The 19727-nt window shown below is 32.2% G+C and overlaps 2 protein-coding genes across 16 annotated transcripts; one reads left to right on the forward strand and one right to left on the reverse strand.

Annotated features, from left to right (window-relative positions):
• Positions 1-73: 73 nt before the first annotated feature.
• Positions 74-18917, forward strand: LOC130805847 (uncharacterized). Of its 15 annotated transcripts, XM_057670642.1 has the most exons (6): positions 210-650; positions 2897-4256; positions 4351-4398; positions 7276-7390; positions 7670-7791; positions 8067-9242. In XM_057670642.1, the coding sequence occupies exons 2-6, from the start codon at positions 3972-3974 to the stop codon at positions 8136-8138; spliced, it is 642 nt and encodes a 213-aa protein (XP_057526625.1). In that variant the 5' UTR covers positions 210-650; positions 2897-3971; the 3' UTR covers positions 8139-9242. The 15 variants fall into 15 exon arrangements, 6 of the variants coding, with proteins under 6 accessions (XP_057526625.1, XP_057526629.1, XP_057526627.1 ...); XM_057670646.1 differs by lacking the exon at positions 4351-4398 and having other exon boundaries at positions 211-650; positions 2897-2962; XM_057670644.1 differs by lacking the exons at positions 210-650; positions 8067-9242 and adding an exon at positions 18533-18917 and having other exon boundaries at positions 657-4256.
• On the reverse strand, positions 13453-18540 carry LOC130805849 (ESCRT-related protein CHMP1B-like). Its single transcript, XM_057670647.1, has 2 exons — positions 18170-18540; positions 13453-16102 (listed from the first exon to the last, which is right to left on the reverse strand). Exons 1-2 carry the CDS (start codon positions 18495-18497, stop codon positions 15816-15818), a joined length of 615 nt encoding a protein of 204 aa, XP_057526630.1. The 5' UTR covers positions 18498-18540; the 3' UTR covers positions 13453-15815.
• Positions 18918-19727: the final 810 nt, after the last annotated feature.

Consider the following 19727-nt stretch of genomic DNA (forward strand, 5'->3'; position numbering starts at 1 on the left):
ATTTTTTAAATAATTCGACCTTTAAATATTTTTCACTAACAACATCCTTTTCCACATTTTAATCGACTACTATAGCTATCTACCACCAAAGAGGAGTTAAAGGGTAACCCTCATTACATACTATTATTACTTATTTACCACTATGTTTGAATCTATTATATATTACATATGGAAGAATTTTTACTGTTCTTTTTTTAATCTAATGGATAGTATGCTTTCAACAATCGACACCTTCCATGAGATTGTTCCACGTCACCTGCTTCCCTTCCTCCCTTCATCTTCCTGGCTCCTGAATTCTGCTGCTATACTCCATCTAAACTTCACCCTATTTCCTTTTTTTCACAGGCTCCCTCTAGTTACTCTCTTCTTCATTGATTTTTTTCACTCAGGCGAATCATCAATTCTAGGCCACCATTTTTCTATAAGTTTTTTTTCATTTGGTTTTTGGCTTTCGTTAATTTTGCCGATGAAAATCAGGGCTTATTGTATTACAATTGACAGATTAAATGGACACCTTATTACTTGAGATTTTTTAGTTGTTGCATATGGTGAAGCTAAATTTGATACATGGGGTGTTTTTTTTCAATTGGGTGATGTTGGATTTGAAGCAAGAAGATTGGTTTTGATCCAGATCTTATTGACATCAAAGGGTATAATTTCTTTCTTTTTTCGTTGTTAATTGATTCATTTCTTGGCTGAGTTGTTCATTTACATTTGCATTTCGTTGTTTTCATTTGCTTTTGAAAAACGATTAATGAATTTTACTCAATGGTTGTTGCTGGCAGAATGAAGAAAATGGGCATTTAGTTATGATTTCTTTCTTTTTTCTTTGTTAATTTGAGTTTTCAAATGGAGAAGGAAAAACTACAATTAAAACAAAATCCTGTTTATGGATTTGCTTATGTTTTATCGTCCAAATCTGAACAAAAACATGTTCATTTACCCACTTTTATTTCTATATGATTTTAGGGTTTTGTTAATTATGGTTGTGATAACCGGTTTCTAGCACGTCGTTAATACTAAGAACTAAGTTATACAAACAATATTTATAATCACCCTGATACTACTACAACAAGTGTAATGGTAAGTTGGGGGTCGAACCACAAGGACAAGGGATGCTAGACTAAAGGATTGGTGTGGGAAGGTTATATGGGAGGTTGGTTGGTGGGTGAACTTAACTAATAACAAGAATAAAAAGCGAAACTCAACAATGAAAGACAAGCTGGGAGTAGACTATGTCCACCCTGGGATGATCTATTGGAAATAAAGATAAGCTAGGTAAGGGAGTTTGAATGATAATCAATCAAGACACTCTAGGTATCGAGAGGAAGTTGGTAACCCTATAAGCCACGCGAACAACCTATAATCGCCCTATGTCTCTCTAGGAGTGGCAGGACAAGATTCGAATCGAATATCTATCAACAACCATCATCAACCTCAACCCTAATCCTAAACATTGAAGACAAGACCAAACCTAGGGTTTCTCTAACCTAAAACCCCTAAGGAAACTACTCTAACATACTAGAGACAAAAGCAATGAACAAAGAAAGCATTAAAGGAATTGAAGAACATGAAAGCATTAAATCTAAACTAAGAAAGCATTAAAGAAAAGCAATAGAAAGAAGCAATAGAGGAAAGCAATAAAGACATCAAAGCATTAAAGAAATAAACTTACATAAATGAAGTGACATGAAAGTAGATGAAAGCATAAATGAAGAACTACAAATCCATATTAGGGCAAAAACTAGAGAAAGCATTAAAGGGTTTAATGTTCTAAAATGAGGCACAAGGGCACTCAAACTAGGCATGGGGTTTATTCAGATACAAGGGGGTATTTATAAGCTAAGGAACAAAAGGGGTAAAAAACCTTAAAAGCCCTCGGAGTTTGGTTTGTAAAGAAACGAAATCGCGCAGTCTGGGGCTTTCATTCGACCGAATTGAAGGTACATTCGCCCGAATGGGGCTCCATTCGGGGTTTCCAGCAAGTCTAGGCGCATTTTGATAGAGTTTTGAAGCCATTCGCCCGAAGCTATAATTCATTCGCCCGAATCCAGCAGCATTTGACATTTCCAGTAGGTTTTGAGCTATTTCCTTTGAAGTCTTCAGCCCATTCGCTCGAGCCAGCTCCTGTTCGACCGAATGGGTGGTCAAATGGCTTTAAATCTTCTTCGAAGCATATCCTCGAAGTGTCGAAAGGTCTTGGAACTATGCACGGCTTTCGGAGATTACTTGGAGTACTCGGAAATGCCTTGATGTTCGTGTCTCTTCTTCTATTATGATGTCTAAGCCTCGACCTCGATCCATTTCACCTCGAAATCTCTAAAAATACCTGAAATAACCTTAAAACACTACGGGGGCAAGAGCAAGGTAAAATCGAGTGTAAAACATATAAAACCAATGAGAAACTACGAGACTCGACACTATAAAGGGGATATAATTGTGCTCTAAATCGAGCACATCAGGCTGACAAAACAAGAAACCCTTCAACAATTATCACTCAGCAGAAATGCAAATAAAAGAAGCCAATTGCATCTTCACACTTTCATTCCACCATCGTCATCTTCAAACTTTCATTTCCCATCGTAGAATTGATGTCTTGCAACTTTGATATCAACGCAAGCAAAGAACCCTTAAAAAATTTCCTCTACAATAAACAGGTTAACATGTACCCGGTTAAAATTATTTTGTGGCCAATTAGCTAACCTGGTTAAGATGGGTGTTGTAATAAACAGAGGAGAAACCAAGCTCGTGCAAAGACCCTCATCTACCCCCATGTGCTGCGTACGTGTATCCATTCGTATTGCTTACAAGCAACGTGCTCTCTTCTAAATTCTACTTCGTCTTTAAAGTTCATTTGACGCTAACGGTAACTATCCGATTATCAATATCTGATCAGATTTGTAGAGATTATGGCCCCAGTTTTCTATAGGGATGCATGGCGTTGCGCATGGCATATGATCAGGTACAGTATACATCCATAACTGAAGTCTTTGGGATTAATGTGGTACGTAAAAGTGAGAAAGCGGGGCCCAACTTGACTCTAAACATGACCCCAACATAAAAAATAGAACCAAATCGACAAGTTGTTTTAGTTGTTGCATATTGATGTATTTTGACAATTCTTGTTTGTTGTGTCGATTATGTTCTTCATTTTGTGTGTTGTGTCAATTTTGTTCTCGATTTTGCTCTTATTTTGTTGATTTTGTTCTTAATTGTTGTGAGAACTTCTTTTCTCTTCTCTCAATTTCATTTGATTTGTTGTTTTGTGATTCAGTTTTCGTTTCTTGACATTTAACCTTCATTTCTTTGATATTTCCTTTTAGTAGGAATTGGAAGTTTATGTGAAAAGATATTGTGACGAATTCATTGTTAAAGATAACTTATTTTAACAACTTAAAAGAATTCACTCTGGTGATTGTATTAGTGCTTAAATTTGTGATCAAAATTGCTAGAAGAAAAGGATTTTATGGTATTCTATTTGATGAACTAAAGTTATGAGAGGCATCTTCCTGAGGCCCCAATTAATTTCCGAAAAAGGCATAATTTTAATACCTTTTTATGAAATTAAGTTATGATATTTGTACATGCAAAGTTCCAGTAGGATTTTGATGGTGTTCAAAAATCTTTTCTTGTTTCATTTTTTTTAAAACATAGTTTTACTAAATCCTCCAATTATATATTTCTTCCGTTCCATAATACCCGTTACATTTTCTATTTTTGGCAATTTCATATAACTTGCTACATTTCCATTTTTAGTAATAAAACAATCATTTAAAGTTCTACCTACCCATATTTTTATCCTACTCTATACTCTATACTCTATAATAAAATACTATACTATACTCTATAAAGTAACCTAGCAATTTATTTTTCCTTTTTCTTTTTCAATTAACAATAATAAAATACTATACTCTATAAAGTAAACAATCAGCTACAGTGTAAGTCAATCACTTTTCTTAATTTCCGTGCCCATGCAAATGTATCGACTAAAACGGAACGAGGAAGTAAAACGTTTGCAAAGCCTCAATACAATTTATCCATTTTCGATGAACAGTGAAAACACTGTTTATCCACTTTCCTTTTCATTTTCCATTTCACGTTTCTACTCTGCCTTCACTTCAACCCTTCTGCTTCCCATTTCTTCACGTAATTTCATTTCTCCCTTCTGCCTCCACTTCAACCACTCTCTTCAAACCAATTGTCTCATTAATTTCTTCATCGTAATCTCTATTCTTCAACATTCAGCACTAATTGAGGTGAATATTTTTTGAATATGTTTTTTTAGGGTTTAAGTTTCATTAATTTGCCATTTGATTTTCATTTTTGTTTTACAATTGATTTTCCGGTTAGAATTTCTTCATCGAAATCTCTATTCTTCAACATTCAACACTAATTGAGGTGAATATTTTTTGAATCTGTTTTTTAGGGTTCAAGTTTCATTAATTTGCCATTTGATTTTGATTTTTGATTTACATTTGATTTTCCGGTTAAAATTTCTTCATCGCAATCATTCTTCAACATCCAGCACTAATTGAGGTGAATTTTTTTGAATCTATTTTTTTAGGGTTTAAGTTTCATTAATTTGCCATTTGATTTTTATTTTTGTTTTACAATTGATTTTCCGGTTAGTTTATTGATAAATTATTGTTTAGATTTAAGGTTTGGGATATGAATTTGGGTTTTATGTTGGATTTTGCGTTCTGTTGTGTGTTTTGTATCGCTGATGAACCAAGTGAGGACAATGAAGAAAAGAGGTCAGATATTTCATTTATTTTTTTGATTTATCATTTTTGTTTTTTCTGTCCGTGAATGTATGAATTTGTCGAGCAATTGGGGAAATTTGTGGAAATGAACTACATGCAGATGCTCTTTTTTTTTTTGTCTTGGGAGGGTTGCTAGCCGTTTTTGGTAGAGATGAAAGTTGCATGTGGGTAATGGAAAACAGGGGTTAATATGCTCATCGTTTTTTATTTGAAACCTTGTGAGATTACTAATCTTTGTACTCATGTTCACATTTATTCAATCACTCCACTCCGTGTTCAATTTTTTGGTTCCTACATTGGATGGTGAGAGAAAGTGATAAAGTCAGTCTATAGAATCATGTATTTGACAACAACATTTAGAATTTTATATTTTTGTAGTGTTTAGTCACTAGAGATTCTCCACCGCTTCTTGCAAGAGTATGCTTACAAATGTAACTAAGATGTTCAGTTTGTCTCATCCCCTTTATGATACTCTTAATGGTAATTCCAATGTCGCCAGTGTTCTCATTCTAGCAAGCGAAGGGGCTCTTATAGGGGTTTTTAGCAGCACAATGTTGTTCACACCTTAATAAGCACAGACTGGCCACCAAACGTTACAGTTGGGGCAGGTCCCAAGTGTGGCAAGTCACAAACAACAGCACAAAGGCTCTTAGGAACGACTAAAACCGCTCATATGTACAAGTGAGGAGGGGGAGGGTATATGTGTATAAACTGATGCTAATAGTTGTGGTGTAGTATTTATAACTTTAAAACTATGAGTTTTTACGGTGGTTTGCAAGGACTTTTGATTCTATGCTTAGCTAATGATATGTGCCAGTTTCTAAAAATTTTGCATTGCACAACATACCTTGAGTACTTTTTCGGCTAAATCTCCTAGCTAATGATATGCGCAATTGGGTCCTCTTAAAAGTCGTTTAACTGATACTTTTTCGGCTAAATCTCTTAGTTCTACTGAATTCGGAGCTCCAAGAATGGTGGTCTCAAAGTGATTGTGCACCAAGATTTAAGATCTTGCTGTTGTTTCAGTTTTTGTTAGTTTTTTGTTTACCATGGTCTAATTTATTGAGTTTCAGTTCAATTCAACATACACAAATTGTTGTATGAGCGATCTCATCGAGAGACGCGTTCTTACATGGGTTAAATAACCCATCTAATATATACTATGAGAATATGAGCTCCTTATTTAAGATCGTCTCACCGAAAGACAATCTCTCATAAGAGTACCTCTTCAACATATTATTTTTACTCAAACCGTTCACTAATCAATCAACAACTTAAATTTTTGAGTTTAAAGTACTAATATCATGTCCAACAGAAAATATGATGTTTACAGAACATTATCCAGAGACCTGGATAAACAAAAAAACTAACAAACACTAAAACAGCAGCGAGAACTTAAATCTTGGTGCACAATCACTTTAAAACCACCATGACTTGGAGCTCCAAATTCAGTAGAACAATAGATCTTAAATCTTGAAGTTACTTCCTCTATCTTTCAGACTGTAAGTATTAAATTTTCTTAGTTTTGCTGTATATTAATTTTGTGCTTTCATTAAGAAAAGGTTGATTTTTTTGATTGAAAATTGTTGGGTTGGCTTCAAATTTTGAATTTTGATTGTCATTCATTCCAAATTGTTGGAATGGCTTTAAATTTTGAAATTTGATTGTCTGTTGCTCCCAAATTGTTGGGATCAAGTCTAGCATTGTTGTTGATGATTGTCATTCATTCATTCTGTGCTACTTAATATGATCATGTTGTGGGTATTATATGGAAGTCGATATTGTTAGATGAATCTAATTAGGCTCACAGGATTTTGTACTGATTTGATGATAAATATTGATTTAATCATGTTGTGAGTATATCATTTCTCCTCACAGAAGAGCCTCTTAGGCGACAAGTATGGATGGAGCGCTTGTCCTTATATATGGTGCTAATAATTTAAGTTGAAATAAGTGGTGAATAAGATTCAAACTTTAGCTTTTGATACCACTTCAAGTGAGTTTAAGTTGATAAGTACAGCCTCAGGGGATGTTATATAATTAATTAGTAAAGATATTTGGGTGAAATGATCAAACTTTGCTAGCATTATGAAACATAGGAAGTATAATTTGTACTGATATGAGGATAACTTTTGCATGATTATTTATGGTCTGGCTAATTGGCCCAGAATTTGATGATGAATTGGTCTTTATTGATGTAATCAGGTGTTGGTGTACTGCTGAATTTGTTTCCAATTTTTTACTCTTTCAGCATTTGCATTCATGAGTTATTTTGATTGTTCTTTGAGCTTACCCATTATTGTTATCTCTACATGGTAAAACTCATCTAACTGCTGTGTGTTATTTCAGTATATATTTTTATCACCAAACCGTTTGTCTTAAACTGATATTTTTGACAATTTGCAGTTAGTGCAACTGTTATTATACACTGCCATCTCAGGCGAAGCGCAAAAAATATTTAAAGACAAAGCAAGCAGGATTTTGTGACTTAAGATGTAAATGCTTCTGACAGGATAAGCTCAACTTTCACAAGCTCACGGGTTGTCATTGCCAAAATCCAGAGAGGAAAAGGGTGTCCACGAGTTCTGAAACTGAATATCATAAAGAAAAAGAACAATCTATCGAAGGTTGTTTTATCTGTTTGATGAATACTTTTGGATTTAATTTGCCTGTGAATCTGTTATAAGATATACTTTTCAAAATTGTATTGTCTAAGCTGATAATTGTGTGCTTGAAGTATTTATTTGAATAATAATTTATCTTAGTTGGAAGTTGGAGCCTTTGACAGCATGAATTTTTTTAATGTATTTTCTCTAATCTTTGTGTATAAAAATCTTTTGGCAAGACATGAGCAATTACCTTTGTTTATCAATCGTTTTAACGTATATGGTTGGGTTTTTGTTTAGATGGTGCAATGAAGTTTAGAACTGTTCGGACCTGGCGGCAAGAGATGGCCAAACTAAATACTTCTAGCGATAATCTATCATCTAGGTTGTTCCAAGAGATGATCAGCAAATCCAACGCTCAGGTATATTTCGTGAATCTTTGAGCACCGATTTAGTTTTTTTTTTTTCGGGTTAGTTACTGTCTCTGTAGTGATTACGCCAGAGCTCGTAGCAAAATTGAGTTTCTTCACTGCTTTCAAGAGTTAGGAAGTTGTTAGGTTTTGTAGATTACTAAAACATACATTTTGCTCTATTTAGCGCTTGCATAATGTATGGTCTAAAAAAGCTTTTATAGTTTTGGTACGTATGATATCCTTCAGAGTTGTTCTAAAAAGTGGAAATTAATATTCTTATGCAGAAACCTTTACATTTCGCCATGGTCTTTGTTTCTGTTCATGTACACCTAAAGAATACAGAAACAGATCATTAGAGCCATTGTTTTCTGGAAGTTTATTTATTATTTGCAAAATGCAATCTTGTGCTGTTACTGCATCACTGGCTTCGCAGAACCCCACTGATTACTGAAGGCCAAGGCATTGTGTTTAATTTATAGTTGTAACCTTGTAGCAACCCCTTGACATGCCACAAATTGAGAACTACTTAACTACTCTGTTGTGGGAGCAGAACATTTTATTTTGGATTATTCTTAGTATACAAGAGACATGAATATCAGAAGCGAACCAAAACTGTTATTATAATCCAATACCACCTATATTCAACACAACCTTCCTTATGTTACGGTTTTCTAGAAGTTTATGGCATCCTATGAAAGTATAACTTGGCGCGGCCCCACAACTAGTAAAAGAAAATAAAAGGAAGTGGAGGACTTACACTTTCTGCATATAGATACCAATGGAGATAGGAAGGGTAACGGGGGAAGAAAATTAGGAGTATTATCACATTTTAGACAAAATAAATTTTTCAATAATAAAAAAATTTGGAAGAAAAGTATACTATTTTATTTCTCATTTCCTCCTCGTCTCCTTCCTTTCCTTTCCATGTAAAAAACTTATCTAGACATAGAGTAAACAACAATAACAATAATAATAATTTACTTATTAAAAAAAAATGATAAGTTTACTCATTTACTAATGATTATACTAATTATAATGAAGTTGCGGCAAGGACATTATCTTGTAAAATAAATAATGGTACGATATTTTTTCAAGTTGTTCATTTGAATAAATATTAGGTATAAACGAAATAAGAATTTGCTTTACATAAATTTTTAAAAAGATAAAAGAAATTATAACTTTCTTAGTTAATTCAATAGTAAACTTAAGATGAGAGGTCATAATCTTGAGTTGACAAAGAAGAATGTTCTATGTCTTGCACTGTTGGAGAATTGGCAATGAAGAACTTCGTTGAAAATAATTGTGACAATTATCAACCTTAAACCATAGATTAGACATTAATAGTTGATCCAATTTTTGATTTGTGAACATTAACTCGTCATTAAGTGAACACAGGTGATTATACACATTTCGTAATTCAGCTTCCGTATGTTGTTGTCGACTCTTAACTGCCTTTAGCTCGATGATAATACAGGAGTATTGTTGTTGCACTCTCCTTGATTCGCTTTCATGCTCTTGACTTTCTTTTCTACAATGGGAAAGTTCGACTTCGAGCTCTTGTATTCTTGTGGTTGAGTTTTCTAGCTCAATTTTAGTATATTGTAACTCGCTCTTAACACAAGAAAGTTGAGTTTGTAATTTTTGTAATTCTATTTCCGTGTTTTTACATTTTTCGTTACAACTACAAAGTTCATCCAATAAATCTTCTTCGATTTTCTGAGAAGATTTTAACTCAATCTTATGTAATTCTAACTCAAAATCAACCAAAGCGAGTCTTTCGCTTGCCTTATGCATTTTCACTTCCATGTCTCTCTTTTCCTTTATTAAAGTCGAAACTTGTTCTTTCAACTCTTCGACTTCTTCCTTTGATGCTTTCAAATTTCTCTCATTACAAGAAACTTGATGGTTTAGATGATCAATTTCCTTTTCTTTTTGCCCTAATTCTTTTTTCAAAGAATCATTCAAAGAATTTGGTATTATCACTCCAAAAGAAGACCAATCAAAGATTACATTATGAATTGATCTAAAACACGAACTTTTTCCTGCTATAAGAAAATAACACGCCCCATCACAATTTACATAAATAATCCCAGCTTTTGGCCGTATAATAAGTGAATCATACAATCTTTGTAACGAAGATTCTTTAATTTCGGTTCCATATACCAATAACTTATCACTTCTTAAGTCTATAGAACGAATTACATTTCTATTACCCTCTCCAGTGATGTGCTCCATTCGATACACAAACTTGTTGTCATAATAGTTTGGGATAATGAAAATTTCTGGTGTTTCTTCTAAGTTGTAAATAGCCATTTTGAGAACAAAATAGAATGATTTGAATGAAGGTTTTGGCCTTGGTGTGTATGTGTATGTGTATGTGTATGTGTTTCTTACAAGAAATAGACCTCTTTTTATATAAATGTTTAGCTTAAGCTTGTTGAAATACTATTATGTTTGCTACATAGCACAAGTCATTGTTATTCCTAACTTCTCCTCTAAATTTATTAGATGAAGGCAAGTTACATACATACATGAATCATGATACATACATACATACATTGATACATACATACATATAAGCTTAAGAAAAGGATAGGAGCCTTATTTGGCTTATCTTAATTTGATTAAAATGTAATGCTTTACTCTCACATATTTTAATATAATGTTTTAATTTATTTAGCACTATTCACCAACCACTGTTGATTTGTATTTAACTTTTAATGTTTATAAATTTTATAATATAGTCAAGTGCAATCTTATTTGATTTTCTAAATGTAAATTTTATTAATATATCTATTTTTATCCAAACACAATTAAAAATATTTAAAATCAAAATGAGATATTTTTTTCGAATAAAAGGGAGTATATAATTAATAAAATCAAATTTTGATCAATAAACATAATTAAGTTTTAAAAAGTAAAAAAATATTTTAACAAGTGAGAGCCAATATTGGATCACTAAAAACAAATACAAATCAATAAAAAAAATGATTTTTAATAGGTATAAAAGCAATGTTTTCCGAAAAGAAAATACAATAAAACTCAAATTCATGTTTTTTGAAATTTTCGAAAAGAAAATGCAATAAAACTCAAATTCTATCATTAATAAAATTTGTTTTGATTAGAAAACATTAATTTTAATTTGTAAAAGTAGGTCTATATTTATAAAAAAAATTAGCTTGATTCACACATTAATGTAAATCAAACACATTTTCAGGCTTTGTTTGGGTTATATTCATTTGGTTGATCAAATTGTATTGTGTTTATTTGATTAAACCTATTTTATTAAATTTGAACTCTTTTCTTTATTTATAATAGTAATTATTTTTTTGTATTATATATTTTTATTGACTTGAACTTAACTCTATCAAATTTAACTAATTTTTAATGAACAGGAAGTATATATCCCAAAATATTTCTTTGTAAACATATGAACCAATATATAGTTTTGGGCAATTACAACAATTACTTGGTTTTCTTTTAACTAATTTCTCCAAGATATAGTGAGCATTGTGTGGATTGCCTTTCCTTAGAATAACTTTTACTTATATTTTGTAATAAAGGAAATAAAGGCGAGAAAAAGTAAAACTTTTACTTGGTGATGTTTTCCTATATATTTCGTATTAAATAAACCATTCTAATATTAAAGAATTAAAAGGAAAATGCACCAATCATTCATCATTTTTCATTCTCTTTTTTCCCTTTCTTTTCCTTTATAAAATGCTATCCGAACCTCTTAGTACTATTTTTTAATAAATATAAATTGGTTGAGATTCACATATTTAGGTTCAAGTCTGACTAAATCATGATTTGAGTCATTTGATTTTAAATTCAACTTGTGTAATATACACATATTATGTATAACAATTGCATTAATTTAAACCACATGAAAAAATGATTGTTTAATCTTTCTTATGTTAATATTCTGGATTCACCCATTATTACTCGATAGAAAGGGTGCTTTCTTTTCTTTTGATAATTATTTTTTTTAGCCATCATATTGACTACTTGTGAATTGATTATTGAGATTTTGATTCCTATTACCTTCATTTTTTTTGTAATGATGGTTTGAAGTTATTTTCATGACTAATTTGTTGTAGTAATCATATAAACATAACTCAATCATGAGTTTTAACCAAACATATACCATACATCACAAACATTGGCAATAATATTATTGACAACAATTTATTCTTCATCAATTTCAATTCCTTTAATCACATAGCATTTGCCAAAAGTTTGATCCTTTGATAACTCTTCTTTCTCATCAAAGACAAACAAGATCTTAATTGACTCATGCAATTCTTTAACAATATCTTCATTTTCCTTCCTACAAGAACAAAGCTCAAATTCAAGCTCTTTCATGTTTTTGTTTGATGATTCAAGCTCAATCTTAAGAGCACTTAACTTCTCTTCATATAAACAAATTTGATCTTCCATGTTTTGTATTTTTGCCTTCATTTCTTCATTTTCCTTCTTACTATTACAAAGTTGATCATGCAAAATTTTCACCTCTTCTCGTGCCAACTCGAACTCCATCATTTTACCTTTAAACTCCGTCTTTTTAACTTCAAACTCGATTTCCATCGCGCTTAATTTCTCTTCCTTATCTTGTACTTGTTTTCTTGAGATGTCAATGGCGGAGTTTGGGATTATAACTCCAAATCGAGACCAATCAAATATAGCATTATCATTTGGCCTATAAATTTTTCCTTTTGCAACAATATAACATGCTCCGTTACAATTTACATAGATTTTTCCTACAATATCTTGTCTTAAACGAAGACAATCATACATGTTTTGTAACATCGATTCTTGTATCTCAGTTCCATGTATGATCAATTTATCTTTTCTCAAGTCTATATCACGAATTATTTCAAAATTCGATTCATCTTTGAAGCGAACCATTCTGTACATGAATATATTATTGAGATAAAATGGACTAATGAAAGTATCTTGGGTTTCTTCTAGATTATAGGTGGTCATTTTGTTGATCTAGGAATAGGATTATGATAAAAACATGGAAAATTGAAGATATAGGTAAGTTGGTTCAATGTACATAGCCAAGGAAGCTAGCAAACTTCATATATACATAGTACATTTTTATAAGCTTTTCAATAGCTTTCTTAGAGTTTAGGATTTGGGTTTAATAAGCAACAAAGTATACTTGGCTTGTACAAGGTTAAGTCCCTTCGTCTAATGTTCACTTGATGAAGGGATGTAGGTAAGGTATTACTTAAGATGGTGTATTGTGTATCTAAAAAAATAATGATGGTACAAATTAATTTATCCAACTATTATCACTAACTAAAAGGGAAAATATTCGACTTTTAAGTCAACTCACGATTCTCATAAATCCAACTTTACTCACTAGATTTATAGGTTTATATTTTAAGATCTAAATCAAATTAATGATTATTTTTCTATAACTCACCAACCCTTATTGCCTCATTATTCTTCAATTCCTCCAAAAAAAATTTAAATTTATCAAGTTCTTCAAATCCTAAACCCTCAAGTAGCCTTTCCCACCATAACAACTCATCTTTGATTATACTAACAAAATAGTTATAGTCCATTGATTGATAAACTTCAAATATTGTTTTGGAAAAATAATACACTAGGAAATAAATTCTATAACAAGTAAAAATTATTGGGGCAACAATATATAAAAGAAACTTTTAATTATCGAAATGATAATAAACATTTACTTGTAATGTAGAAAAACAATTAATCATCAATAACTTCAACTTCTTTAATTATATAACATTCATCAAATGTTTGATCTTTCAAATGTTGAACCACCTTCTCATTAAACTCAAACCATATTTTAGTAGACTCTTGCACTTCATTCAAGGTCAAAGAAAGATGTTCTTGAACCTTCAAAAGTTCTTTTTCTATTTTACAAGATAGTTGACACTCAAGATCTTTAATCTTTTTATTGGACAATTCTAGCTCAAATCTAGTAGATTGAAATTTATATTCAACTAAAGAAACTTGATCTTGCATATCTTTAAGCTCCATTTTCATGTCTTCTTTTTCCTTCTTGGTAGTAAAAACTTGATCTTGCATATCTTTAAGCTCCATTTTCATGTCTTCCTTTTTCTTATTGAAAGTAAAAACTTGTTCCTCTAACTCTTTTTCCCTTTCTTTAATAATTTCTAACAAATTTTTCGTAGACTTTTAACTCGAAAATATTGGAAGAAACTTGGTCTCGCATACCTTTAAGCTTCACTTTCATGTCTTCCTTTTCCTTCTTGGTAGTAATATCTTTAAGCTCCATCTTCATGTCTTCCTTTTCCTTCTTGGAATTAAAAACTTGTTCCTCCAACACCTTTACCTTTTGTTTAGAAACTTCCAACAAATTCTTTGTAGACTTTAACTCAAAAATGTTGAAAAACAATTCCCTCATGATAGAGCTTCTTGACCCTTTGTAATTCCATTATTGTATTCTCATAATCATTTTCACAAGTAGAAAGATCGAGATAGAGCTTTTTTACCTCCTCTTTACACAACTCAAACTCGACATTTTTGGTTTCTAACTCAAATTCCTTCAAAGAAAGTAGTTTACGTACCTTTTCTAACTCCATTTACTGATCTTCTCCATCCTTTTGAGTCGAAGAAAGTTGTTCTTTGAGCTCCTCAATCTCTTTGCTGTTAATACATCTAAATCTTTGAGATGTACTTGTTTTCTCAACAAGTCATTGACAGAGTTTGGAACTATGACTCCAAAGTGAGACCAATCGAAAATAACACTTTGAAGTGGTTTATAATAAATCCACATGTCCTCACGCCCCATCACAGTTTACATAAATTTTACCTAATCTTGGCCCTAGACGAAGAGACTCATACAACTTCTGTAATATCAGTTCTTTAATTTCAGTTCCATATACAATCAATTTGTCTTCTTTTAGGTTCGCTAAGCGGAGGATAGATAAGAGATGCAGTTCGTTATTGAACTGTGCCATTGTGTAAGTGAACTTGTCATCAGGATGAGGAGAAATAAACACAGTAGGGGTTTCTTCAAGTTTGTATGTGGCCATTAAATCTATACACACACAAATTGATCAGATGGAAAGGATTCAGTTAAGAGAAGCAAAGCAAGGAGGATTTTTGGTTGGTTGGTTGGATTGAGAAAAAAGAACCAAGTATGGAATAAGTTAGCCAAGTAGCTATTCCTAACTTGTTCTTAGCTTGATTTCTGGCTTTTCTTGGGGGTTAAGTCGATATAGAGATGGTTAATGAATAATCTACTCCATACTGTTGAGAAAATTCAAAGGGTAAAGGAAGAATCATAGGTAAACTTGTGGTGATGAACGGACTTAGAATTTGAAAGATGGAGTTGTGGAGCAAAAGCAAAGAATAACATAGTACTCTGATTATGTGTTTGTTGTTTCGCTTTGGTGCTCAAGTATGTGATGTGTGGACTCGGTAAACTTTCTCTCCTGATTTAGCACGTTTGGGAAAAAGTGGCTGCAAGCTAAGGAAAATTCGGGTACCCCCTACCCTGGTTAACGAGTTCCCAATATATCGGATATCAGAAACTACCTTCTATATTTCTAGTGTATGCCAGATAAAGGTAGCTTTAAATCTACTGCATCGACTGAGTTTCCTTAGCAGCTTCAGTTGTTTATGCTAGACAAAGCTGGTTTATCTAGAAGAGTACTTAATCAGTGTTAGCGGCCATGCCTCCCGTCGTGAGATCATAAACGTTCAAGAACAATTTAATTGTAAGAATGGTTCTTAAACCAAGTAGTAGTATATATGTGGTCTTGCTAGACATTGTCGGTAGACTGCACTAGAAGAATTATGATTGGCGATTGCCGTTTTAGTCTTGATTATACAAGCATCATTTGCAATTATGATCATGTGTTTGGTCTCAATGATAGTTATCTGTATTAGTAATCAACAGTGCAATGTGATCCACTCTACCATTTATATATACAACACAATTGTGCAAAACTTTTAATATGCAATACATTCAACTTATTCACAAGAAATACGCAGAATAAAAGTGTAAAGGAGGTTCAATGAGCTTAGCTTCTGGCCTTAAGCTCGGCAAGGCGCCTAGATAAGTCATTCTCATCGATTGCCTCATCCGTTTTTGTTGGGACTGGATGAGCAGCAGGCTGAGGAAGTCCAACTGATACCTCCAGACCATAATCATCAGCCACTTGCTGCATCAAACTGTTGACGTCTGATTCAGGAGTCGAAAGAGAAGTTGATCCAGCCATTGAACTCTCCATAAACTCAGCTTGAACCTCCATATTGACAAATTGTTTCTCAAATTGATCCATTGTTTCTGATAGTTTTTGCAAGTTACCTGCACTTGAACACAAGGAACTTAAAATATGAACTTGAAGGAAATCAGGACTGTATAGTGCTAACACGTAACAATTTAGATGATGAACAAGCAAAAACCAATCCTTTTCCTCTAGTTATAATTACAAAAGAGATACAACGAGACAAACATGCACGGATAATCAAACACTTCATTGAAAACCAGAGATCCAAATTTCTCCAAGATATGCTCTATGTATGACGAAGCAATGCTAACAATATGTGAAAAAATTAATGTTAGGTGACAAAAGCAGAGGATTGGCACAGAAACTAATTAGTGATACAAGGGATCTAGGTTAATGAGCATGCAAACCAAAACCCACAATACTAACCCAGGGAAAAACATCCTGCTTTTATTGCCAAAAGAGAACTTCGATTGAAGGTCTAAACCCGAACTAGTTAAGTTCAATGAAGAAGAGAATCTGAAGGCGGAAAGAGAAAAATGAACTGGGAGTAGGATGTATTATATGTCTATATGGTATATTTACATCTATATTAAAATGTACTTGTAAAATGAATTGAAGCGCAACCAGTCCTCAATCTTAGACCTTGCACCCAAATCCCACTACCCACAATAGATGTTATCTAATGAAACCACCACCCTTAATCATCAAATTGTTATATGCCCTCAAAGATGTTACTCCTTGGCAAATGAAAATGATGTATTGAGGGTCTTACACTTAATGTTAATAACTTCAACAGCCTGTTTGGTTGTTGATACCAAATGGTGGTAAAGAGAATTATTTGTAGTGTCTTTATTTTCATGAAATGTCCATGTCATTCTCATCATAATGAAAAGTTGATCATAAAAAAGTTATTCTATTCACAATTCTTCATTACCACCTATAGCGCATCTCCAAATGGTAATGCATTGGAATGAATTTTGTTGATAAATGAGATGGTTGAAGAAGAACAAGCATGACCATTAAACTTATCAAGAGATTTCCCCACCAAAATTACACTAAATTTTCCATATATCAACCATCAAACAGGGGTTGTATGTTCCCTTGAATCACACATACAAGATTATACATAAAGTAAACATGTGCTTTTTTAATTTTAGTAACAAAGGCATGCAAATGGGGTGAAATTTTTTGATAAAAATACTAGTATCCACATTGAAGGTCCAATATTAGTAATATGACTTGTTAAATCATGTACATTTTTAATTTACATAAGTCGCACATTATTTTTGCTATTAACAACCTAAGTCATACATCAGAGCAAGGTTGGGTATATCCAACCTCCTAAAAGCTTAAATCCCTCCCAGGTGAGACTAAAAAGGAAACCAGTCAATCCATTAAGATAGTAAAATTTTGTAAATTTACAAACTGATCAATTTCTAGAACATACACCAAGAACTACACTGTAAAAAATCCATTGAATTCATTGTATATTTACCACCACTCAAAAAGTAGTACCCCCTACGCCTCAGCACAAAAGTCTCATTTTCTTAAAAAGCTATATGTGATTAACATGTATTAAAGCTCCATACGATTCCCCAAATTTCATTTTTACATGCATTTTCATAAACTTGTGTTAAAGTAAAGGAGCTACCTCAAAATAGGCAGTATTTCCAGACTTACAAAGGTAGTAGTTAGTAATTTGTAAGATTAAATGATCCAATTGAGATTGGGAACATCAAACCCCATTGAATTAACTATAGTATAACAACCAATGAAATATAGTATCCCCCCATCAACCATTTTGGTCATCATCTAATTGAGAATAGGCGCCCATGACCAAAGACTTGGTCTTTGGTTTTGAATTATAATGAAAAAAATTCAAACCATTCATTGAACTAGGTGCACTTCTCCTGAAATTGAAGTTGCAGATGATATTTACTAATAATGGTCAATCATAAAAAACCTCAAATGTTTCTAATTGAGATTGGGGTCATGGAGATAAGTGAATTAATTAACACTGATCAACTCATACATCATATCAGATCATAATTCATAGCAGCACAATTTCAGTTCCAACAATTTCAACTCAGATAATCAATAACATCGTTAAAAAGAAAAAAAAAATAAAAGGAGAAGAAAATTACCTGTAGAAAGAGAAGAATTGAGGGAATTAACAATGGAACCCATAGATTTAGAAACAGTTTGCATTTTAGCCTGAGTATCAAGCCGTGCAACAACTGCATCAAGTCGTGAAGAAAGACGAAGATAATTCATCTGCTCATTACGTTTACGAATAGCATTTTCTGCGCAAATTCGAGCTCCATCAATGTTACCTTTCTCCATGGCTTTCTTGATCTTAAGTTTCTGTGATTTCTCTTCTTTCTCGCATTTTTTCGCTTGTCTTTGAAGGGATTTCGATGTAAATTTTAACTCCATTATTTGATTGATCAATTTCTCTGTGCTTCCTACCATGGCTGATTGAATTGATGATTAATTGATTGATTTAGGGTTGATTGAATGAAATTGATGATTAGTGTGGGAATTTATAAAGAAAAAGATCGATGATTTCACGCGTTAGTGGGTTGAAAGATTTGTTCTTGAGCGATTGGAGGAAGAAGGCTTGGGAATTTCGTGTGATTTTTACTTAGCAATGAAGCAAGATGAATCGGTCGCATGTCTATTTATAATATTCTTAATCTCTACTTATAATATCTTTAATGTATATTTACATCATCTTTAATGCCTATTTAATGTATACTTAGTGTCTATTTATAATATCCTTATTGTCTACCTACATTATCCTTAAATACATACGTGGAGTATCTTTAATGTCTACTTGTATTATCTTAAATGACTAGTTACAATATCTTTAATGACCACAGTAAGCGTACAGTACTTATAATATATTAAATGTCTACTTACAATATCTTTAATGTGCACCGAGTAATTTACTTTATATTTTCCTTTATAGGCTAGCCCATTTAGACACCGTTTCTTACAAGAAGTTGTATTTTTATTCTTGTGTGTTTTAGAAATCTTTAAAATTGACATGACGATTTGACATTTGTAATTGAACTCAATTTTCACACGACTTTAAATTGAATTTAAAAATATGTTAAACGACTCTGGACATAAAATCTGATTTTAAATTGACCCGAACATCTGATTCATAATTGATTTGATTACTCAAATAAACACCATTAAATATAAGCCATTCAGAATAGAAGAATTGATTCGTAACTACCACTTTTTCTATTTGCTTTTAACAAGAAGACTAAAAAGTCAAGTATAACAAAATTAAAGTAATTGTCTAATTGATATTTAAAAACAAGAGAGAACATTAAGAATAAAACTGATAAAATGATGTCCTAAATAAAAATGTGATAATAATTTATTTTCACATACTTAAATGAAAAATACATTAATGACAGTTAGTAGTTGGTAATTGGTAGTTGGTAGTGGTGAACCTACAACATAGTCAAACGTATATATGAATGTGCCACGAGCCCACGACCATACCAAAAACAAATTTATTTGAAATTTATAAAGAAAATTTAAAAATAAGTCAAAAAAATGTAAAGTTAAAATCACGGCCAAAGAAAAGTATCAATTGGAAACTTGTACATGAAGTATTAAATGTGACTAAAAGTACTCAACAGTTAGCGACTATATATACTACATACGCAACTAAACCGATCCTTT

This window comes from Amaranthus tricolor, chromosome 2, assembly GCF_026212465.1.
Source record: "Amaranthus tricolor cultivar Red isolate AtriRed21 chromosome 2, ASM2621246v1, whole genome shotgun sequence".
In the NCBI taxonomy this organism is placed as follows: Eukaryota; Viridiplantae; Streptophyta; class Magnoliopsida; order Caryophyllales; family Amaranthaceae; genus Amaranthus; species Amaranthus tricolor.